This window comes from Nyctereutes procyonoides, unplaced genomic scaffold, assembly GCF_905146905.1.
Source record: "Nyctereutes procyonoides isolate TBG_1078 unplaced genomic scaffold, NYPRO_anot_genome, whole genome shotgun sequence".
NCBI lineage: Eukaryota > Metazoa > Chordata > Mammalia > Carnivora > Canidae > Nyctereutes > Nyctereutes procyonoides.
The window spans coordinates 74957442-74981795 of NW_026575146.1; the positions used below are offsets into that span (position 1 = coordinate 74957442).

At 44.4% G+C, this 24354-nt stretch overlaps 1 protein-coding gene across 2 annotated transcripts in view; it reads right to left on the bottom strand.

Annotated features, from left to right (window-relative positions):
* The window catches only part of SAE1 (SUMO1 activating enzyme subunit 1), a 78416-nt gene extending 54766 nt beyond the window's left edge, over positions 1 to 23650 (bottom strand). The window contains exons 1-5 of one of the 2 annotated variants that reach the window (XM_055311223.1): positions 23465 to 23650; positions 16339 to 16450; positions 9730 to 9903; positions 7281 to 7423; positions 4674 to 4773 (exon numbers count right to left, since the gene is read on the bottom strand). In XM_055311223.1, coding sequence (XP_055167198.1) covers positions 4674 to 4773; positions 7281 to 7423; positions 9730 to 9903; positions 16339 to 16450; positions 23465 to 23562 — 627 coding nt within the window. In that variant the 5' untranslated portion in view covers positions 23563 to 23650. Of the gene's footprint in view, positions 1 to 4673; positions 4774 to 7280; positions 7424 to 9729; positions 9904 to 16338; positions 16465 to 23464 lie in introns of both variants that reach the window. The other variant, XM_055311224.1, reaches the window with a different exon arrangement.
* Between the last annotated feature and the right edge of the window lie 704 nt (positions 23651 to 24354).

The window sequence follows — 24354 nt, forward strand, 5'->3', positions numbered from 1 at the left end:
CGCCAAACCCCCCTGCAACTCACTCCCCACTCACACCTGTCCTACCTGGAATACTTGCTGCCAACATTCAACTCTGCAACATGCACCCTGCATCTCCTGCTGCCTGCCCCTCAAATCAAGGGATTCTGACAATTAGCAGGGTTTTGAACACCTCTGGCCTAAAGGTCCTGGTCTAGGCAACCCAATAACTTACTTCTAAATATTCCTGGCCAAGAGTCCCTTGTCGTCTTTGGAATTTTGTTCTCTCAGCCCAGCTCAAATAACTAAACCACGACAGCTAATGTGGTATGAAGATTTTTTTGTTTTGTTTTTTTTTAATTCATGAGAGACAGAGAGAGAGGCAGAGACACAGGCAGAGAGAGAAACAGGCTCCATGCAGGGAGCCCGACATGGGACTCGATCCGGGTCTCCAGGGTCACGCCCTGGGCTGAAGGCAGCGCTAAACCACTGAGCCACCTGGGCTGCCCTGTGGTATGAAGTTAATCCATTTGGTTGATCACAAAGAAAATACTTTCAGTACTTCTTTTTTAAAATGACAATGACCGGGATCCCTGGGTGGCGCAGCGGTTTAGCGCCTGCCTTTGGCCCAGGGCGCGATCCTGGAGACCGGGGATCGAATCCCACATCGGGCTCCCGGTGCATGGAGCCTGCTTCTCCCTCTGCCTGTGTCTCTGCCTCTCTCTCTCTCATTCTGAGTGACTATCATAAATAAATAAAAATTAAAATAAATAAAAGGTACAATGCTTCTTTAAAAAAATAAAATAAAAAAAAATAAAATGACAATGACCTCCAAATGTGTCCTATTATATCGCAGGAGAAGCCACAACACATTGAACAGACGCTTCCTGGCTCAAACTGCCAGGGAACACACCAGGAACACAGTAGCGGACAAGAGCACCCAGTCCTTACAGAGCCTGAACTCTAATAGGAGAAACCCTGACAAGCTTCGCTCAGCACCACAAACCAAGGTGCCACCCCAAAGGGGAAGAATGAAACCAGGCAGTCCCTGGAATGTTCCATTCAGGATGGGGGTGAGAGATGAGTTGTCCATAAACTGCTCAGAAACAGGGATCGAAATAATGAATCACTACTCAACTGTGGAATTTCACAACTGATTCATGACAAGAGTATTAACAGTGCCCAAATTAGTCCCTTACTATTTCAGAAACAGAAGTAAAATTAAATCTGTATTTCTTAGCATGTCACAAACGAATCTTATATTTAATTTTTAAAGAGCTGTGATGGAGAGTAACCACCACCAGGCATCTACTCCTGTCTGGCTGCCCCTCACAATAAAGAAACATGAGCAGCAGGTATGAGAGCATGAAGTTGGCCTTTTACCCTCATGAAGTTGGCCTTTTACCCTAAAGGCTTTTCCAGAAAGCTCCAAATTTTCACATATTTGATTCCACCATCCCCATAAAATTTCAAATTATCCTAGAAACTCCAAGGGGATTCACCTTTTAGGTGGAAAGGCAAGCTGTGCCCTTGCCACCGTATATGTCCTCTCTCCTCCACTCCCTCTCACAGAGCTGCGTAATCTCAGGCAAGTCAAAGAACTTCCCTTAGCTTTGGTGGCAGCTGTAAATGGAGACAACAGGACTAGATGCACTTCCTTGCACCCAACAGAATGCCTTGCACACAATAGGCATTTTGAAATTCACAGATACAGAAAGAGCTGGCCATTTTGGGGTGAGGGAAGCCAAAGTCGTTCTGTTCCTACGCCTGTGCTTTCAGGTGATCCCATTTCCTGTGACTAAATGCTAGTCCTGGCTTCAGTGCTTGGCAAACTCTCCTTCGTGCACCAACTCTAACAACTCTTCGTCTAGAAAACCTTTCTAGACAGTTCCTCATCACGAAATGACTGCCCTCTCCTTTATCTACTTTGTGCTGATATCTCTTTCAGGATTGTGCCCAAGACCCAATTCTGATGAAATCGGTCTCAACTTTTCCTGGGCCCGCAGGAAGCCAACTACCGAGCACCTACCTCTAGGCTACACATTTTCCCACTCTTCTATTTATCATGATGACATGTGCTAGAAAGGCCCAGTATCCTCCTAAGTGGTGTGAAAACCACAAGCTCTATTTTTCCTCTTTGTTTTTTAATGTTTCTAATTTAGGAGCACAATGTGTACCTTGAAGCAAAAGTGGCTATACAACATTTGGTTGAACCTAAGGAAAAGGAGGGGGGGAGGGAACCCTAACCAAAAACCTTTCGCAGGAAACAGGAAGTGGTTGCCTCCCCACCCCCATCCTGCACTTTGAGCATAACCCAACTATTTATTCTGTACAATTCAGGCGAAAGGGCATAATCTCAATCAAGGAACTTTTGGGTTGGAAGAAAAACTTCGAAATCATGGAGCAGTCTCTGCCAAAATGGATGATGCCTGTTATACTCTAAGGTGGCAAAGCCAGAGCCCCAACTCAGCTCAAGCCTGGCCTTCCACAGCACCCTGGCGGAGGCCACACAAAGACAAGGTTTGGAATCCCAGGGATTGTCATTCAGGAATGCACCGAATGCCTCACAACCTTAAGGGCTCTGGGGTTGGAATCCAAGCCTGAATTGTCCAAGTGAAACAGCTGACTAACAATGGCAGCTGGGGAATATTTTGATACCTTCAAATTGGGCCCCTGGAGGAAGAGGCTGCTCAAAGAGCCGAGGAATGGTACGCGAAGGCCACCGGGTGCCTGCCAGGGCTGCCCACATTCTCCTCATAGCTAGAGAAAGTGGCTCCCCAGAGCGGTTTCCAGATCCGCCCCTGTGGGCACCATCAGTATGGACTCCCGGACATGTCCAGCTGTGAAGGGCTGACAAAGCTAGGCAATCTCCCCATTTGAATGTGAAAGACCTGCCTCTATCAGAGAAGGCCCTTAAGCCATAAAACCCTTCACACCAAGGCCAAGTGTCACACTTGTAAGAGGGGGTGATTTATACATTGACAGCACCCACAAAGCTGCTTTTGTACTCCTGTGTTAGTTAACAATTTATCTCCCCCCACCAAACTCAGGGAGCTATTCAGATAAAGCTTGACTGGGCCTCTAAAAGAAAGAAAAGAAGGGAGAAAGAAAAGGACCCAAGTTTTGGCCAAAACACCAATGTTCACTCGGGGTAATTATGGTCCTGTAAATAGACACTAAAATTAGGGCTTAATAATTCCCCTATATCACACTCACAGCAATCAAACTCTTCCAATACAAACATCAAGAGCAAGAAAACGACAATCTCCGGCACAGCCTTGCTGGAAACTCAACGAGTTCCACTTTTGTGGTTTCTTCAGTCTCTCTTGTGGTTTCTGCACTCTTAGAATCCCCCCTTTAGAGCAATTTTAGCTCGAAGCTCTGACCAGCTGTTTTTCTTTCTTAACATTTAAATCTACAAAGCAAAGAGTAAATATGGGTTAAGTCATGTCTTTTCTCAGTGGGATAAAACCAATTCTGGCCCCTTCATCTTTTTTCCCCCATCGCATGACTCCCTTCTCAGATTCCAACACTAGCTGCAGAGATCATCTCCTTCCAAGTCCTTGCCCCTCTTCTTCTCTGTAAAATGAATTTAAATCACTGCGCCATTCCAGTAGAGCCAAAGCCCATAACATAAACTATGTTAAAAAAAATACACGCTGGATAATAACATTTCTCATCACTGAGCCCTTTCTTCTTAAAGGTTAACTGATGGAAAGACATCCCCGAACACTTCATTTTATTTTCTTTTTAAGATTTTTATTTATTTATTCATGAGAGACACAGAGAGAGAGAAAGAGGGGGAGAGAGAGAGAGAGAGAGAGAGAGAGAGAGAGAGTGTGTGTGTGTGAGGCAGAGACACAGGCAGAGGGAGAAGCAGGCTCCATGCAGGGAGCCCGACGTGGGACTCGATCCCGGGTCTCCAAGATCACACCCTGGGCTGAAGGCGGTGCTAAACCACTGGGCCACCGGGGCTGCCCGAACACTTCATTTTAAGGAAGCAAAGCATAAGCAATTCAGGCTTAAACTGTCTTCCTGCCCACTTAGGCAGGACCTCTCTAAATTGCCAATCCAAAAAACTGTCTTTATTGTAAGAGAGATAGTCTTTGCTCTAAAGTAAGCGGTTCTGATGCTAGTCCAGATACTAGAGGCCCCGATAGGCACACACAACAAATAAGTCCTGCAGGCATGTTCTCTTTAGCCTCCATGGAGTGAAAAGAACAGCATTCAAACCAAAGGGAGTAGGTATTAAAAAGTTTAGGACAGAGCCTATAAAAAAAAATCTGTATTTCTGGGGATCCCTGGGTGGCTCAGAGGTTTAGCGCCACCTTCAGCCCAGGGTGTGATCCTGGAGACCCGGGATTGAATCCCACATTGGGCTCCTTGCAGAGCCTGCTTCTCCCTCAGCTTGTGTCTCTGCCTCTCTCTCTCTCTCTCATGAATAGAGGAATAAAACCTTTAGGGGAAAAAAAAAAACTTTATTTCTGATTGTTAAAATTCACACGTGGCATCACTGGGTCCGTATTCCTTCACGGCAACAGCTGGCTGGCACTAAGCAGAGGCCACCCTCCTTAAGTGGGACAAGCACTGGCCAAACTTGTCTAGACCCTTCCCTTCAAAAATACATGCTTGCTTTCTCTGCCTGCAATTGTGACTGCTTGTCCCTGAAAAGGCTCCAAGGTTTCTGATCTCTGACCTCCCCATAGTACACATACCTTTTTGACCATAGTTGTTTCAGATGAATCAAGTTTTGCTCTCTTGGTATCAGGTCCATCTTCTACTCCTTGGCTAACTTTGGCAACTTTGGTTTTCTCCCTATAGGGTGAAAAGGGAAGGGAATTGGATCATTACTCTCAGAATCATGCCATTAAAACAAAAAGAGCATCACCTGCTGGAATGGCTCAGCAGTCGGGCGTCTGCCTTTGGCTAAGGGCGTGACCCTGGTCCCAGGATCAAGACCCACATGGGCTCCCTGCATGGAGCCTGCTTCTCCCTCTGCCTATGTCTCTGCCTCTGTGTGTCTCTCATAAATAAATAAAATCGTAAAAAAAAAAAAAAAAAAAAAAAAAGAGCATCACCAGCTCACAGAATAGGATGGTGGTTAAAAGCAAAATCTTGGGGGGATCCCTGGGTGGCGCAGCGGTTTAGCGCCTGCCTTTGGCCCAGGGTGCAATCCTGGAGACCCGAGATCAAATCCCACGTCGGGCTCCTGGTGCATGGAGCCTGCTTCTCCCTCTGCCGGTGTCTCTGCCTCTCTCTCTCTGTGTGTGTGACTATCATAAATAAATTTAAAAAAAAAAAAAAGAGAGAAAAGCAAAATCTTGGGATGCTTGGATGGTTCAGTGGGTTAAGTGTTTGACTCTTGGTTTTGGCTCAGGTCCTAATCTCAGGTCCTAATTTCAGGGTTGTGGGATCAAATCCTGAGTTGAGGGCCATGCTCAGCAGGGAGTCTGTTTGAGATTCTCTCCCTCTCCCTCTGCCCCTCCCCACTCAGTGCGCACTCTCTCTCTTTTTTTCTTTTCACTCTCTCTTTTTCAAAAATAAATAAATCTTTAAAAAAAAAGGCAAAAGCTTTATAGTTAGGCAGATCTGGGTGGCAAATGGTTACTTTTTTTTTTTTTCAAAGACTGTATTCATGAGACAAAGAGAGAGAGAGAGGCAGAGAGACAGGCAGAGGGAGAAGCAAACTCCAAGCCCGACGTGGGACTGGATCCCAGATCACGGGATCACACCCCGGGCCAAAGGCAGACGCTTAAGCACTAAGCCACTGAAGCGCCCCCGACAGAATTATCTTAAGAAATAATGAATCGGGATCCCTGGGTGGCGCAGCGGTTTGGCACCTGCCTTTGGCCCAGGGCGCGATCCTGGAGACCCGGGATCGAATCCCACGTCGGGCTCCCGGTGCATGGAGCCTGCTTCTCCCTCTGCCTGTGTCTCTGCCTCTCTCTCTCTCTCTCTGTGTGTGTGTGACTATCATAAAAAAATAAATAAAATAAAAAAAATTAAAAAATTAAAAAAAAGAAATAATGTATCGTTTAGCACACACTGCCTAGTGTAAAGTAAGTGCTCAACAAGCAAAAAAAAAAAAAAAAAAGGTGCTCAACAAGCTTTCCAAATTTAATTTCTCCCCCCTGCCATAGGAAAATCACATTAAAATAGTCTGGCCTGCTTCTCTGTAGTATTGACTTCTCTATCCATTTATAGTGTGCCCACAAAACTAGTGTTTCTGAAAGCCATAAAAGGCCAAAATTTTAAGAGATCTTGAACGTGTCTTTCTCCCATCTCAATTTTACAAAGAAGAAATGTGCAGACTAGAAAAATTTCAGTGATCTAAGAAGCCAAACAAAAGAAAGTAATTACTGTTGGTAGGAAGCTTCACCTACCACACGGGTCTTTCCTTACATCTTATTAGCAACTGAGGTAGTCAGAAATAACCGCCAAAACCCAATGCACATAGCTTTACAATACTGGTATCATCTGCCATGTTTCATCTAGAAGCTACAAGTTCAAAACACTGCAGATCCCATCATGTGAGAATCACCACAGTCTGTAGCCTTGATATTCAAAGTGAGAGGATACGGTCTATTTGTTACACCAGAGCAATCTCTGGACTTTGGAGCTTTTCCAAGACAGACTTTGGCTGACTGTGCCTCCAGAGTTACCCATCTAACTGTTTCATACTCATTTTATTATCAACCTGAAAACAGAGGCCAAAACTGAGGAACACATGTTTACAATCCAAGCAAGCCTCTCCTATATAGAATCCTCCTCCTATATGTGGTTTCATGCCCTAAAGTCCAGGCTGATTGATGAAACACACACCTGGTATATTTGATTGCCTTAACTCTTCACTTTCTTTATTCTTTTTTTTTTTTTTTTCACTTTCTTTACTCTTTAGATCAGACCATTATTTTGGAAGACAGGGGCACATCTATAATTCTGAACACACAACCTTTATAATCAGTAAGCTGGTTTTTGTGCGTTTTTTTTTTTTTTAAGATTTATTTATTTAAGAAAGAGAGCAGAGGGAGAGAGAGAACCTATGAGTGGGGGAGAAGGGCAGAGGGAGAGGAAGAAATGGGTTCCCCACTTGAGCAGGGAGCCCGACAACAGGGGGCTCGATTCCAGGATCATGATCTAATAAGCCAAAGGCAGATGCTTACCCAATTGAGCTACCCAGGCTCCCCAAACAGTAAACTGTTAATGAACCAGTTTCCAAATGTTCTAAGTATACTTTCCTTAGATAGGCTGTTTCCAACTGGTGAATAAAACTACTTTTTTTCTGGAAATGTTACATTCTCCCCTTCTCTCCCAAAACTTACTCTACGAATTCATGCTCTCCAAGATTGGCAAATGTATATCCATGGTAGCCAAAAACATCTCCTGTAAAAAACTTGATGCTATTTTTGTGACAGATCTGGTCAACTTTGACTATGACATCCCTGGAGCAGCAAGTCAGACAAACCTGCAGAAAGAAAGAATTAGCTGGGTTTAAGTTTTGCAAACTGTGAATCACTGCCCTGATGTCTAAATAAATCTTAATGAACAGTCTCTCTCTGGGCATGTCTAAAGCCAGTTTTGAACTGGTATAACAGGTTCTTTGGATCCTATGGTTAGAAGACAAAAGAAAAGTTGCAGGTTTCACTAGAAATGTAAATTGCAAGACCTCCACTTTCTGCAATCAAACCAAAACAGGTTTAGCTAGAAAGTAAAAGCCATTTCATGAATTTCTTTCCCCTATGCTATGAACATATACAAGCCATATATCATAGCTTTCATGAAAAGGAAGAAGTAATAATTTACTGTAAATTATTTCTAAATTATTTAAGCTATTAAAATCTGAATAAGCTATCATGAGAAGCAAAACCAGTTTTAAGTGACCCAAGGGTCACTTTTAATTATAAGGGCATTTTTTCCCCTCTTCTTTCGATTGATATGTTAAGATAAAGACGATAAACAAGTCCTGTTGAGATTAGTTTTCCACAGTTTTCAACGTGAAACTTTATCTGAATTTAAGGACAAAAGAAGAGGTTACACATCAAATGACCTTCCATTCAGACGTAGACAATGAACCGGTGATTCACTCAATGGAATTATCAATGTTGCTCTGAGGCCTCTAAATTGTGTTCCAAAAAGTTGAGATACTGGAAATAGCTAAGATTTACTGCATAAAACACCATCTTTTTTTTATTTTTATAGGTGTCCAAAAACATAATCTTTTTAGGAAAACATTTTTGATAAGGGTCACGAAGACAACTTCTAAACTGCACATGTTGGGGGATCCCTGGGTGGCTCAGCGGTTTAGCACCTGCCTTTGGCCTGGGGCATGATCCTGGAGTCCCAGGATCCAGTCCCACTTCAGGCTTGCTGCATGGGGCCTGCTTCTCCCTCTGCCTGTGTCTCTGTGTCTCTCTCCCTCTCTCTCTGTCTCTCATGAATAAATAAATAAAATCTTTTTTAAAAATAAATTAAAAAATTGCACATTTCTTTTGAACATAGAAAGTTGGAGAAGTCATCGCAAAAAGCTATTTTCATTTGACAGAACCTCTTTGCTGCTGTCTGGCAGCCTGAATACCGAAACAACCCAGAGAAATAAGGGTCTCTGGTATCACTCAAAGGATGCAGCTACCCAAGGAAAAAAAAAAAAATCTAATCTAAAAGGCAAGACAGCCACAGCTGAACATGCAATCAACTGACCAAATGGAACCCTGCAGAGTCAAGAGCGAGGGTGAAACCTACAAGGCCCAGTCACACACATGGCCCATGAGGCATATATCCTCGCCCCATGTGGATACTTTATACAACCAACTGGCCTAGTGCTTCAATTCTAACAAACCCTCTCTGTAAGTGCTAGAAATGCAAGGGACACCTAGAATTAACCAAATGTGGTTACTATGGATAAAGAAATGAAAAGAAGACTTATGTCCAAACAGAAAATGTTCCAATACTTGGGAGTTACAAAATAGAATGAATTAAATTAAAAAAAAGACAAAATGCACAGATGATCCATCATTCCAAGCACACATTTGAACAGATGCACATATGAAATATAACAGTGTGGAAAAACAAACTACCCAACCCAAATTCTAACCTCTCGTGTAATGGGCCTTTCATTTAAAAAACAAGTAGATCATCTGTGACTATTTCATGGTTATCCAACATTTGTTTAGCTTTTCCGGGGTACAGGGAACCATGTCTGAAAAGGTCACAGATGCTGAAACAGAATTTAACTTATCCTTTCACCTCTGCATAGATCTGGCAGTGAAACCAAATGAGGGTGGATATGCCTCATTTGGCTTATGACTACATGAATTTGTCTAGTTATCCATGGCAACATGGTCAAAGTGGCTGTGTGAAAGAGACAGACATAGACCAAGATCAGGTGTGCTCTTTTTTAAGACAAAACACAAGCTGTAGTTTGATATTTCTAACAAAAAAAAAAAAAGCCTCTGCTACAGAAATTAACCACCAACTTGTTTTCTGGAGAAAACATTTGCAGTAAAATGTATCGAAGCTATGTGGAAAGATTCTGGAAGGAATACAAAACACCAATGATGAAACCTGGTCTAAGGGAACATATGCCCAAAGAAGAAACCAGCAGACAGCAAGCCACAAACAGCTACAGCAGATCCAACAGACTGGATCTACTACCAACACATTCAACATGGCAAGGCAATGTGCTAGTAAGGCATATATGCTAAGGCAATGTCAGACTTGAAACTATGAAGGCAGTGTACTGAGCCTAAAGATTTTACATTCAATGAAACTTACAGCATCAAACTGAGTGAAAAATGATTCTGGCTTCTTTTCTATATTCTCAATGTCCACCTTCACATCCACCATGGGGTTGAGATTCTGGGCTCGCTCCAAAGAGGCTTCAGCCCTGTTACGGCCAACAGATCCAGTACGGACCAAGAACTGAGCTCCGGGGTCTTCTGGAGATACCTAGGAGTAACATTTTTTTTTAATACTTGAATTTTGGGGAGAAAACAAATTCTTGAACACAACAAACCTTCTGATTTTAAAGAACAACTAAAATATCTACCATCTAATTGTATTATCATTCCTGCGAGAATTTGCCTAATGCAGACTCCCTAGACTCATTCCTTCAGAGGCTTTACAGATATTTAACTTTTTTAACTTCGCATTGATAGTTAAAGAGCACCCCCTTGTGTTTACAAGGAAACTTCACTCTAAACAGAAAAGTCAGGCAGCCTGGGTGGCTCAGCCGTTTAGAGCCTGCCTTTAGAGCCTGCCTTCAGCCCAGGGCGTGATTCTCTAGTCCCAGGATCCAGTCCCACATCAGGCTCCCTGCATGGAGCCTGGTTCTCTCTCTACATCTCTCATGAATAAATAAAATCTTAAATAAATAAACAAACAAACAGAAAAGTCCACGCTTTCTTCTTCTAATAAATTTCTAACTGCCAATAACATAATTATCAGTGGTAAGAATTTACTAAGTATCTACTATGTTCCCAATTTTAAGCATCTGAAAACAAACAATAGTAGTTTAAAGGGTATAGTCCCTGCCTACAACTGGTTTAAAATCAGACCAGTGAAGGACACCTGGCTGGCTCAGTCTAGAGTGTATGGCTCTTGATCTTGGGGTTTTTTTTTTTTGTTTTGTTTTGTTTTATGATAATCACACACACAGAGAGAGAGAGAGAAAGGCAGAGACATAGGCAGAGGGAGAAGCAGGTTCCGTGCACCGGGAACCCGACGTGGGATTCGATCCCAGGTCTCCAGGATCGTGCCCTGGGCCAAAGGCAGGCGCTAAACCGCTGCGCCACCCAGGGATCCCCTTGATCTTGGGGTTGTGAGTTTAAGCCCCATGTTGGGTGTATAGAGATTACTAAAAAAAAAAAAAAAAAAAATTAAAGATAAGTGAAGGGCAGCCCCGGTGGCTTAGTGGTTTAGCGCCACCTTCAGAGACCTGGGATTGAGTCCCACATCGGGCTCCCTTCATGGAGCCTGTTTCTCCCTCTGCCTGTGTCTGTGCCTCTCTCTCTCTGTCTCAAATAAATAAATAAAATCTTAAAAAAAGGGGGGGGGAACACCTGAAATTGGGACACCTGCCTTTGGCTCGGGGTGTGATCCTGGGATCCTGGATCGAGTCCCACATCAGGCTCCTTGCATGGCACCTGCTTCATCCTCTGCCTAGGTCTCTGCCTCTCTCTCTCTCTCTCTCTCTCTGTGTTTCTCATGAATAAATAAATAAATAAAATCTAAAAAAAAAATGCCTAAAATGAACTCTTAAATTCAATTAAAATTCACAAAGGAGAGATGAGTGGGACTGGAGCAAAGAGAGGATTTCACCTAAATACAAGGCTGGATGTCAGCAGAGGAAAGCCTCTAAGACAGAATAAAATCATCTGACAGCTGCCAGTAGGCTTACAGATTCCATTCTGTTCATAGAGCACTTCTTCACACATCAAACATCTAATTTAACCATTAATCTTCAGTATGACCTTGCTACCTTCACCAAGACTGAGTTCAACACAAGTAATCTCCCTCCTCTTCTCCAGGCAACTACCCACAGCACATTCTTTCCCTTACTACCTTTCCTCCAAGAAAATTAGCCTGTCTTCCTCCTATTCAAGGCCAGCCCTCTAATAGTATCCTTGACCCATCCTGTCCTGCTTCTTCAGGGATCTCATTACATACTGAGAGACTATACTTCATAGTGCTTAAGAGTAAGGCTCTGGGGGATCCCTGGGTGGCGCAGCGGTTTGGCGCCTGCCTTTGGCCCAGGGCGCGATCCTGGAGACCCGGGATCGAATCCCACGTCGGGCTACCGGTGCATGGAGCCTGCTTCTCCCTCTGCCTGTGTCTCTGCCTCCCTCTCTCTTTCTCTCTCTGTGACTATCATAAATAAATTAAAAAAAAAATTTTTTTTTAAAAATTAAAAAAAGAGTAAGGCTCTGGAATAATTTAGGTTGGATTCAAATCTTTGATTCAAATCCTGGCTCAACCACTTACTTAACTGTGCGACCTTGACCAAGTATATAGGAATCACAAGCAAAGTGAGGAAGTTAATAAAAACAGTATACTTACTAATCACTCTATTAGTGCTGCTCTGCTCTTCCCTCACTGAACACCCAGTCTCTACGTAGACTCTTGGGTGTGGTATCCCCAGGATTCTCAGAATCACTTCTCTTTTTGCTCTGCATAGCCCCATAAACTCACTACTTTTAGTTTCTGCTGGTACTTCTCAAATTGTTCCTATTTGTACAGATTGCTTCCTGATCTATCGGAGTCTTTTTTTTTTTAAGATTGTTTTGCTTTTTTTGTTGTTTTGCTTTTGTTTTCAAAGATTTTATTTATTTATTCATAGAAACAGAGAGGGGCAGAGGCACAGGCAGAGGAAGAAGCAGGCTCCATGCAGGGAGCCTGACGTGGGATTCGATCCAGGGTCCCCAGGATCACACCCCAGGCTGCAGGTGGCGCTAAACCGCTGTGCCACCAGGGCTGCCCTGATTTATCAGAGTCTTATATTAAACTGCCCACCAGATTATTTTCTCCTGGGTCTTCATATTCGACTTTTTTTTTTTTTAATCTATTGATGAGCCTACCAACCACCCATCCAATCACCAGAGTGAGAAACCTCAGTCTATATCCTTGTTATTTCCTTGATAGCAGCCACCTGCTGAGGTGGCTAAGCTCATGGGCTTTTACCAAGAAGCAGATTCCCTGGGTCCTGGTCATACCAACTACTGCGACCTTGGATGGGCCAGCAAGTCAATTCCCTTTCCTCAGTTTTCTTATCTGTAAGATAGGGATGACAATCCTTACATCTCAGAGTTGTTGTGAGGACTAAATGAAACGCAACTACAACTCTTAGAACAGTGTCCAGGACCTTCAGGAACTATCTGCTGCTACAGTGATTCCTTGCTTTCCCTATGCTCCTGTATCTAATACTACTGATTCTACCACTTAGTATTTTTCAGCTCTGTGTGCTTCCTGCCTCTTCTACCACCAGTGCTATTACTTAGACCCTTTTCATCTCTCATCTAAACTATTAAAGCAGCCATCTAAGTGGTCTTCTGCTCTGTATCTTGGGCAATCATATACAGTAACTAGTGAGCTACAGAAAGCCTGAAATGGACCAGGTAACCCACCCCAGATTTGAAACTCTAATGAATTATGACCACCTAGAAGATTGAGTACAAGCTTACTGTAAGGCAGGGCTTCATGATTTTGACCTTACCTACAACCTGCTTCCACCCCCCACCACTCTGGGCTTCCCATTCTAAAAACACCAAATAGCACTGCTTGCTATATTCTATTTCTACCATGCTGTTCTATGACACTGCTAAGTTTCCTGCCTAAAATACAACCCCTCAACTTGAGAAATCTCTACTTTTTCTTTAAGTCTCAGCCAAGATCACAGCTCCAGGAAGCCTTTCGTGTCCCCCTACCACAACCTGAGTTAGGTAGCCTGCTCTGGTTTCTGAAAAAACCTTGAGAATGGGAACCAAATCTTGTGCATCTTTGTATCACGAGTTATCTAGATGGGGCAGCCAGCAAGTACTCTAGGATATTTGATGTAAACAAAATAAAACACTCTGAAGAGCAAGAATTAACATCCTTGATTTATAGATGAACAAAGAGGGTTGGTTGCCTGGCTGGTTCTATTCAATTGGTAGAGCATGCAACTCTTAATCCCAGCATTTTGAGTTTGAGCCCCACACTGGGTGTAGAGGTTACTAAAAAATAATAATAATAAAGGAAAAAAAAAAAGATGAGAAAACTGAATCCCTGAGAGGTTAAGTCTCTTGCCCAGCTTGAAGAGGTAGGATTTGAGTCCAAGTATGCAAAATTCCAGAGCTTTTGCACTAAGTGGCACAGTCTCCCTACGATGTTCCTGGTCAGGGAAAGAAAGCACAAGCAAACTGTGAAAGGTAGACCAACCAAAGAGTGTCCATGAATTTATGAGGTGGGAGTCAGGCTGAGTAAGGTGACTGGGCCCAGGTTACATGAAGCCAGTGGTTCTCAACCCTCCTTGACTTTTACTCTATTTTTTAAAGATTTTTTTACTAATTCATGAGAGACATAGACAGAGAGGCAGAGACATAGGCAGAGGGAGAAGCAGGCTCCCTGCAGGGAACCCAATGTGGGACTCATTTCCAGGACTCCAGGATCACGACCTGAGCCGAAGGCAGACGCTCAAACCACTGAGCCACCCAGGTGCCCCTCTCTGACTTTTAGACTCACCTGGAGAACTTTTTAACAACTCTCTCAAATATTCAAAGGACAGAGGGGATTGAGAACCACTCAGAGGAGTTAGGCTTTGCAGTGGAAAGTAGGTAAGATACTGTAAGTCCTCAAAGTGAAGAGGGAAGGAATAACAGTCCGCCTGTGCACTCCACAACTAGGTGGCACCCATCACTGTCCTGATGCAAGGACAGAACCCCCATCACACACGCCTCAGTATTCTATCATTGTTTCCCATTCTCAGACTCTCCCAACCAGACGAAGAAGTCATCATCCCCACCTGGTTTCATTTTCCCACACTGAGAGCCTTGATGTTGAGGAACCACCCTTCCCTATCTCTGCTCTAACCTCTACAGTACAAACAAATTCTCCCTCCAAATGCCTCTAGGGGGCACTGTGGTTGGGGAGATGTCAAAAACTGAAAGTGCTCAGCCAGTTAATTATCTGGCAGCTTGCTTGCAGGAATTTTCTTTCCTTAGGTTTTGAATTCAAGTCAAAAATCAATTTGTGGGCAGCCCTGGTGGCTCAGCGGTTTAGCGCCGCCTTCAGCCCAGGGTGGGATCCTGGAGACCCGGGATCGAGTCCCATGTCAGGCTCCCTGCATAGAGTGGAGCCTGCTTCTCCCTCTGCCTGTGTCTCTGCCTCTCTATGTCTCTCATGCATAAATAAATAAAATCTTAAAAAAAAAAAATCAATTTGTGACTGTGATATTAACTAACCCATATTTCTTTCCATTGCAGAAGAATGTTTTAAAAATCCTTGTATTACTTTTTTCCTGAAACCCAAAGAAGATGAGCTTTAAAAAATTTCATTAACATTTACTGTCTTCCACAAAGCTTATACCTCACCTGTGTGTACTAGTTACTTAGCATGTTCAAAGCCTACAAGGAAAGACACAGGGGTGCCTGGGTGGCTCAGTTGGTTAGGTGTTTGCCTTCAGCTTGGGTCATGATCCTAGGTCCTGGGATCAAGACCCACATAGGGAAAAAAAAAAAAAAACGCACATAGGGCTCCCTGTTCAGTGTGGAGTCTGCTTCTCCCTCTGCCTGTCCCCCTGCTCATGTTCATTCATGTGTGAGCACATGCACTTGCTCCTCTCTCAAATGGATAAGTAAAATCTTTAAAAACAAAAAATAAAGACACAAATAGTATCATGTGATAACACAATCTTTAAATTATTTTACCTTAAAAAAATCCGATTTCTAGAATTTGCTTTAAAATACTGTCCTAGGGATGCTTGGGTGGCTCAGCAGTTGAGCGTCTGCCTTCAGCTCAGGGCATTGATCCCCGAGTTCTGGGATCAAGTCCCACACTGGGCTCCCTGGGAGGAGCCTGCTTCTCCCTCTCCCTATGTTTCTGCCTTCAGTCTTTGTCTCTCATGAATAAATAAATAAAACCTTAAAAAAATAATACTGTCCCAAAAAATACAGACCAAAAAAAGACTGGTCTCTGTAGAAGCCACATAGATGGGGTGTCAACTGTCATTCTACTTTTGTATGTATTTGAAATTTTCTATGAAAGAAAAAATGTTGAAGCATGAGAATGTAGAGAAAGAAGTTATTTTCACCTTGGAGAAACTGGTTAGAGAATGCTAGATAGGAGCTGGCAATGATTATTATCAACTAAATGGTAAGTCATATAATTATTATCAGATGTTCATTATGTGCAAGCACCATGCTAAGCAGTCTGCATCTATTCTTTCTGATCCACTGCTTTCCAAACTGTGAACTGTCTACATGAAGCTCTGAGATACTTTTCAAATGTGTATATTCTTGAGCCTCACATCAGACATTCTAAAGCAGAATCACGGGTGATAAGGGTGAAGGCTAGCTATACCTTAACAAAGTCCCAAGGCAATTCTGCAATTTTAGTCGTGCAGGTGGTTTAGAGGTACAAAGTGAAAAACCACCCTTCTGCTCCTCACTGTCATCCTCCAAGGGAGTGATCAACTACAGACAGGCAAGCTCCAGGAAGAGCAAGGAGTCTCACCAAATCACCATGTAGGACATGCCAATGCCATGAAGGCCAAAGGCCACAGCTCCACTAATGCCAGCCCTCCTTTCAGAGGCCTGCTGGGGGCACATAGGAATTCACAAAATCTCTAAGTGTTTATACTAAAGAGGGGAGACCATGAAGGAAGAGTGATAAGGTGGCCAAATATCTTACCTGTTCAGGATCCAACATGGTCAGTCCTTTCACTCCTGCCAGAATGAGATTCTTGGCAATTTCAGCCCCAAGTCCTTTCATCCCAACAAGCAGCACCCGGGAGGCCCGCAGCCTAGAAAGCAGACACTGTTAAGCAGATAAGAGAGTAGTGGAAACTTCACCAAATCACTGAAAACCAAAACAAGTCAAAATAACAGTGAAGTAATTCTGGTTTTCATTAAATGCACGGAAACATGATGGCCTCAAATCTAAGAAACAGGCTGTAATCCATCCTGCAAAGAATGATTCATTCAACAAATATTTATTGAGCATCTACTATGCCAAGCACCCCTCTAAAATATACATATAGGAGTGAACAAGACAGACATAATCCTTGCCCTCCTGGAGCTTTTATTTTATGGAAGAGATAGGATATGTCAAAAAGTGATGAAAATCAGGGACACCTGGCTGACTTACTCAGTAGAGCGACTCAATCTCAGGGCACTGAGTTTAAGATCCACGTTGGGTGTAAAACCTACTTTAAAAAAAATAAGTGATAAAAGTCAAGCAGGATATAGATCAAGAATGATGGAGGATGCTATTTTACTCAGACTGGACATCTAGACCTTTCTGATAAGGTGCTGAGCAAAAACCAAAATGAAATGAAAGAGGAAAAAAATACGAAATGAAAGAGGAACACAGAAAGAAAAGAAAAGAAAAGAAAAGAAAAGAAAAGAAAAGAAAGAAAAGAAAAGAAAAGAAAAGAAAAGAAAGAAAGAAAGAAAGAAAGAAAGAAAGAAAGAAAGAAAAAGAGGGACGGACACCTGGGTGGCTCAACGGTTGGGCATCTGCCTTTGGCTCAAGGCATGATCCTGGATCCATGGAGCTTGGTTCTCTCCTCCCTGCACCTGTGTCTCTGCCTCTCTTCCTGTGTCTCTCATGAACAAATAAATAAAATCTGAAAGAGAAAGAAAGAAGAAAGAAAGAAAGAAAGAAAGAAAGAAAGAAAGAAAGAAAGAAAGAAAGAAAGAAAGAAAGAAAGAAAAAGAAAAGAAAGAAAAATACAGATATTTGGGAGAAGAACAAGTACAGAAACAGCAAATACAAAAGCCCTGAAGCAGAGGAGTGCTTGGCATTTCAGGGACTGGAAGGACAGAGTGACTGAAGAACAGTGAACAAAGGGAAGAATAGTAGGAGGTGGGTCACAGAAGGGGCTACATCATGAAGGCTCTTAGAGGCACTGTAAGGGCTGAATTTTATTCTAAGCGCAACAGAAAGCTGGTAGGAGGTGGGGAGGAGATTCTTGGAGGAGGAAGAGTGTCACAGTTAAGGCGAGAGAGAATGAAGGCTTGGACTAGTATAACAGAAGAAAAGGTCTTGTTTTGTTTTTTAATAAGATTTCAATTATTTTATTCATGAGAGACAGAGAGAGAGAGAGGCAGACACAGGCAGAGGGAGAAGCAGGCTCCATGCCCTAGCAAGCCTGAAGCGGGACTCGATCCAGGGTCTCCAGGATCAGGCCCTGGGACTGCTGAGCCACCCGGGGTGCCCCAGAAGAAAAGGTTTTAAAAAGAGTCTCTACTCATCCTACTAACTTTTACTTTTTTTTTTTTAAGATTTTATTTATTTATTCATGAGAGACACAGAGAGAGAGACAGAGGCAAAGGGAGACTCTCTGCAGGAAGCCTGATGTGGGACTCGATCCTGGGATCCTGATCCCATAACTCCCAAGATGGAGCCCTGAGCTGAAGGCAGTCGCTCAAATGGCTAAGCCACACAGATGTCCCTACTTTTACTTTACATTTGCCTTATTTACCTCAATCTCCTATGTAGCTTCTTGTTACTCATGATTTATACTTGTCAAATAATTGTAGCTACAGTTTACCTACGCATTCCGAGCATAGGCAGTATTCATGCATTATCTCATTTATTTTTTAAAGCTTTTATTCGTTTAAGCCCCACCCAACATGGGGCTTGAACTCACGACCCCAAGACCAAGTGTGACATCCTCATCTGACTGAGCGAGCCAGGCTCCGTGCATTATCTCATTTAATTCTCAACAATCTGGGACGCCTGGGTGGCTGAGCGGTCTGGCACCTGCCTTCAGCCGGGTGCGTGATCCTGGAGACCTACTATCGAGTCCCATATGGGACTCCCTGCATGGAGCCTGCTTCTCTCTCTGCGCCTCTCATGAATAAATAAATAAAATCTTTAAAAATAATAGTAATTCTCAACAATCTTGTAATATAGATTCTATTATCTCCATTTGACAAATGAGAAAACTAAAGCACAGAGAAGAAATGTATCCAAGGTTAAATAAGAATTTCTGCAGCTGAGATTCAAATTCAACTATCAACCACTATCAACACTACAATAAATTGGTCCTGGGCAGCCCTGGTGGCTCAGCGGTTTAGTGCCGCCTTCGGCCCAGGGCGTGATCTTGGAGACCCTGGATCAAGTCCGTCAGGCTCCCTGCATGGAGCCTGCTTCTCCCTCTGCCTGTGTCTCTGCCTCTCTCTGTGTCTCTCATAAATAAATAAATAAATAATAAGTAAATAAATAAATAAATAAATAAATAAATAAACTTGTCCTCATGGAACTCATCATCTACTTCATCTTTCCAGTCACCTCTCTCCCTTCCTCACATTTAGATATGGAATAAACTACTGTTGAGTGCAAGAAAAATCAGACAGGCCTATGTTGTGAAAGGAAATGCAAAAACTGAAGCATACATTCTGAAAACTAACAAAGCAGCTAGCTTTTTTTTCTTTTTAAGATTTTATTTATTTATTCACGAGAGACACAAAGAGAAAGAGTCAGAGACACAGGCAGAGGGAGAAGCTGACTCCATGCAGGGAGCCTGACGCGGGACTCGATTCCCGAGTCTCCAGGATCACACCCTGGGCTGCAGGTGGCGCTAAACCACTGCACCACCAGGGCTGCCCAAGAAGCTAGCTTCTAACACCCTCTTTTATGTTAATTTGACTGTAGGAATAAGCCTCACAGAAAATGAGCTTTGGTGGGGGGTGGTGAACCTGAAGCAAATGACTTAGAATCAACTCCTCTATTTCTATTTATTTGGTGTGTGACCTTGGGAATCTGCTCTATGCCTTGAACCTCATCCATAAAATGGGCTACGTACCATAGCAAGAAATGCAAAGTCACATGCTGACAAGGTCCAGACAATTATATCAACAAATGAAGCTGAACTGATAGGAGACGACCACTAGGAACCCATGTGCCATGTCGGAGGCAGCCTCTACCTAGCGTCAACCAATGTGGAATGTCTGACCTTTCTATTCTTTTTTATTATTATTATTAAAGATTTTATTTATTTATTCATGAGAGAGAGAGAGAGAGAGAGAGAGAGAGAGAGAGAGAGAGAGGCAGAGACACAGGAGGAGGGAGAAGCAGGCTCCATGCAGGGAGCCCAATGCGACCGGATCCCGGGTCTCCAGGATTATGCCCTGGGCCAAAGGCTGATGTTCAACCACTGAGGCACCCAGGTGTCCTAAGTTCTCTAAATTCTTTAATGCTGGCAACTAATTTCAAACAATTTAAAACACCACATGAAAGATATAGCCCAGTTTTTAACTTCTAGACGATGTGAGTTCCCTTGAAGGCACTTTTTTTTTAAGGCACTTTTTTATTATTACTCTCCTTTCCAGTTCTCAGATAACCTTGGTCCAACATCACATAGAAGTAGTAATAAAATTCTGCCAGAATGCAGCCTGCCAATTCCTAGGCCATTTTCCATTCCACAAAAGAACCCGAGGCTCCAGAATTACCCTATTCCACTTGGAGTTTCCTTAGAGCCAAGTCAATTTGCTTTGCGGAGCCTCCTTCCTGCCTGTACAGGGGAAATCACTGTCCTTCCTACTTCAGAGAGCTGCTATGAGACTCAGTTGAAAAATGGAGGGATCCCTGGGTGGCGCAGCGGTTTTGCGCCTGCCTTTGGCCCAGGGCGCGATCCTGGAGACCCGGGATCGAATCCCACGTCGGGCTCCCGTTGCATGGAGCCTGCTTCTCCCTCTGCCTGTGTCTCTGCCTCTCTCTCATTCTATGTGACTATCATAAATAAATAAAAAAAAAATTAAAATGGACATGAAGGTACTATAACAAATTCTGCAAGACTGTCTACAGAGATTCAATTTATAATCTTTTTTTTTAATTTTTATTTATTTATGATAGTCACAGAGAGAGGGAGAGAGGCTCTAGAGACACAGGCAGAGGGAGAAGCAGGCTCCATGCACCAGGAGCCCGATGTGGGATTCGATCCCGGGTCTCCAGGATCGCGCCCCGGGCCAAAGGCAGGCGCTAAACCACTGCGCCACCCAGGGATCCCAGAGATTCAATTTATAAAGGTATATATATATAACCCCTTTCTTACCTCCCAGGACCCTCAATCCTTTTCAGGTTCTCTACCAAGTTCAGTGGCTCTCCACTGCCTGAGAATAACTCTCATCTCTTCCAAGAATTCCATACCCTGACTTTGGTCTCTTACATCATTTCCTCCTCAGCAGCCCCCGTCCATTCTTTACTGCTCCTCAGAGGAATCATTACTACCCCTTTGACAGTTCTCCCACTACATTCCAGCTTAACCTTCACCAGCTTTGCCTTACCACAAACAAAACTTCGAGCTCCCCCGCTTAGGGTCCCTTTCCCAACCCTTTAGGACCTTTTAACACTCAATCCTTCAAATAGCAGTCCCTAAAATCAATCAGCTCCACCTATGTCCTCAGACCTATTTTCACCATTTAGTTCCCAATTTTCCACTTCAGATGGCTTCTTCAATCCTCAGACCAATGCTTGCCTCACACAATGCCCCCTCCCTCAACCTCATAAAACCCTACATACCTGAAAGGAGACTGAAAACTCAGATTCACCCCACCTTACCACATACACTTTCTCACCAAAAAATTCTAGAAACTCCCACCTTTCAAACTAAATTCTCTTGGCCTGCCTGCCACTTTAACCCTTAAATAAATTAATTCTGGGATGCCTGGATGGCTCAGTGGTTGAGCGTCTGCCTTTGTCTCAGGTCATGATCCCGTCCTGGGATCGAGTCCCACTTCGGGCTCCCTGCATGGAGCCTGCTTCTCCCTCTACCTGTGTCTCTGTCTCTCTCTCTCTCTCTCTCTCAAAGAGATAAATAAAATCTCTCTAAAAAAAAAAAAAATCAATTCCTTCTGTACTCTAGATTCACATCACATAACTCCCCCAACCAAATCTCACCCCTCAACTCAACCACTCGTATGTTTTTTAGATGTAAATAAACATCTAAAACCTAAGTCCAAAAGGGAACTCTTGATTCCTCACTCACTCCACCATCTCAGTCAATAAATAGCAATTCTATCTTTCCAGCTGCTCAAACCAAAACTTTAAAATCATCCTTGAGGGCAGCGCCGGTGGCTCAGCGGTTTAGTGCCGCCTGCAGCCCAGGGCGTGATCCTGGAGACCTGGGATCGAGTCCCACGTCGGGCTCCCTGCATGGAGCCTGCCTCTGCCTCTGCCTCTCTCTCTCTCTGTCTCTATGAACAAATAAATAAAATATTTAAAATAAATAAATAAAATTATCCTTGAGTTCTGCCTCTCATACCCCGCAAACTGTATCCTTCAACAAATCCTGCCTCCTCCTCACCTTGAAAATATATTCAGTACATTTGTCCCCTTCTCTAGAGTTTCAAGCTACCACTACTTAGGTCCCAAGGGGATTATTACAGATCTCCTAACCAGAATCCTCATCTTCACTTCTGTCCACTTCAACCTATTCTCCCCACAGCCAAGAGTGAACCTTCTGAAATGCAAATCTGGTTGTGTTATTCCCTAAGCTCAAAACTCTCCAGTGAGTTTCCCAGAATACTTGGAATAAAAAAGCAACTCCTCATTTGGTTCCAATCACCTTCTTTCTCTCATTTGGCAAGCATGCCCTGGCCTCCAGGATTTTATTTACACTGTTTTGTCTCTGCTAGCAAGATTCTTCCACATTACTCTCTTCCTTTATACAGGTCTGAGGCTCAATGTTACCTCTTCAGAGGCCTTCCCTGGCCTCCCTATCAAAATAGCACTCCCACCTCAGTATCCTTTATTGATCCTCTTACCTTGCTATATTTCTCTCTCTGGCACTTGCATTACTTAATACATTATTTATGTTTTTTGTTTCCCTCACCAGAATGTACATTACATGCGGGCAAGGAGTCCTTCTAGTTCATTAACATATGCTCTGTGCCTCAAACAGTGCTTGTGGCAGGTGCTCAATAAATGTTTGATCAAATCCAGGTGCCTGGTGGCTCAGTGGCTGAGCGTCTGCCTTTGGCTCAGGGCGTGATCCCGGGGTCCTGGGATGGAGTCCCACATTGGGCTCCCCGCAGGGAGCCTGCTTCTTCCTCTGCCTATGTCACTGCCTCGGTCTCTCATGAATAAATAAATAACATATTTAAAATATATATATTTGATCAATCAATCACCTCTTTCAAAGTCCTCATCCCCTCCGATATCTATTCATTACCCAGGTATGCCCAACCCCAGTGTGCAGTCCTCTCTCTAGACACACCCCCGTATCTAGGCATAAGCAACCTCTTGAGTAGCTCCAGCCCCTAGGCTCTCCAGGACTCTCTAGAGTCTCACTTGAAATAACTTGCTCCCAAACTCCCCCAAACCCTCCTCCTTTCATACTGGTCCACCCTTTAGGGGCCACAGGTAGGCAAGCTCGCCCCTGTTGGGTTCGCCAGTCCCCTCAGCGTCCAGCAGGGAAGGGGTTCCCACTACCTAGGAATGAATGAACTACGCTCCCACTTCACCCTTCCCCTGCGCCCTCCTACCCCTAAGCGCCCACCACCATTCCCTCCGGGCGGCCGCGGCCTGGAGTTTGAGTCCTCCTCATCCCTCAAGGCTCGCCCACCGTCCCTTTCCAGAGGCCTCCCTCGGAACGACCCTCCGTACCACCCCCGGAGGTCGCCGCTTCCCACATCTTCCAGAAACACCCTAACCAACCCCTCGGGGACTCTCAAGAACGCCACCATCCCCCGGCACATAATTCCCGCCTCCTCGCCTCAAATGAGACCCTCCGGCTCCGTGAGGGCCGCGAAAGCCTCAGGGCAGACGCCCCCCACCAGACCCTCAGCCCCACAAGCGCCCTGGCCCTGACCGTTTCTGGGCCTCCAATCCCCACAGGCGGATCTGCCGGTCATACTGCGCCGCCTCCTCCTCGCTGATGCCGCCGCCAGCCTCCTCCTTCTCCACCATGGCGCCGGCTCTAGTTGCCTGCACTCGGGTCCTGCCCACGGCGACCGCCCGCCGGCCCCACGCGCCGCCAACCGCCGCCGGCCGCGCGCCCGGGCCGCATCTGCGCCTGCGCGCGGGCCCGCGCCTGCGCAGGACCTCCTCCGTCGCCCGGCCCGCCCCTAGAACCCGGGACCACGTGGACCTCCCCAGCCTCAAAGGCGGGCCGGCAGGGACTGCCAGTCACGTGACCGGGCTCCAACCAAAACTACCTTCAAGATGGCGCGGTATCTTGTTCTGGAGACCGCCGCTACCCAAATGCTCGTTTATGGCGCTATTAATTCAGCAACTATTTATCGAGCAGCTGCTGAAATCCCGTTGTTGGGCGTGAATAGAGCAGCGAATAAATAGACAAATCACTGCCCTCATGGAGTTTATGTTCTGTTGAGATCCCGAAGAATAGAAATCAGGCTGTGATAAAAAGCTGCAGAGAAAAAGCCAGATATGGGACTGCAGGGTTGCGGGAGGGGCCAGACAGAAGGTCTCTCCGAGAAGGTGATAGTGAACAAAGATCTGAAGGGAAGAAACAAGCCATGTGGATAACTGGGAAATGGAGCATTTCCGGTCAGGGCAAATAGGTGCAAGGCCCTGAAGCTGGAATAGGCTAGTATAGAACTGTGGAGAAGGTAAGGTAGCTGGAGCAGAGTGAGAGCATGGGCAGCTGGTAAGAGGTGAAATCATAGATGGAGCAAGTAGGGCATCATGTAGGGCCTTGTAGGCTAGTGCTAACTGTTCCGTATTTTTCTTAGGCAAGGT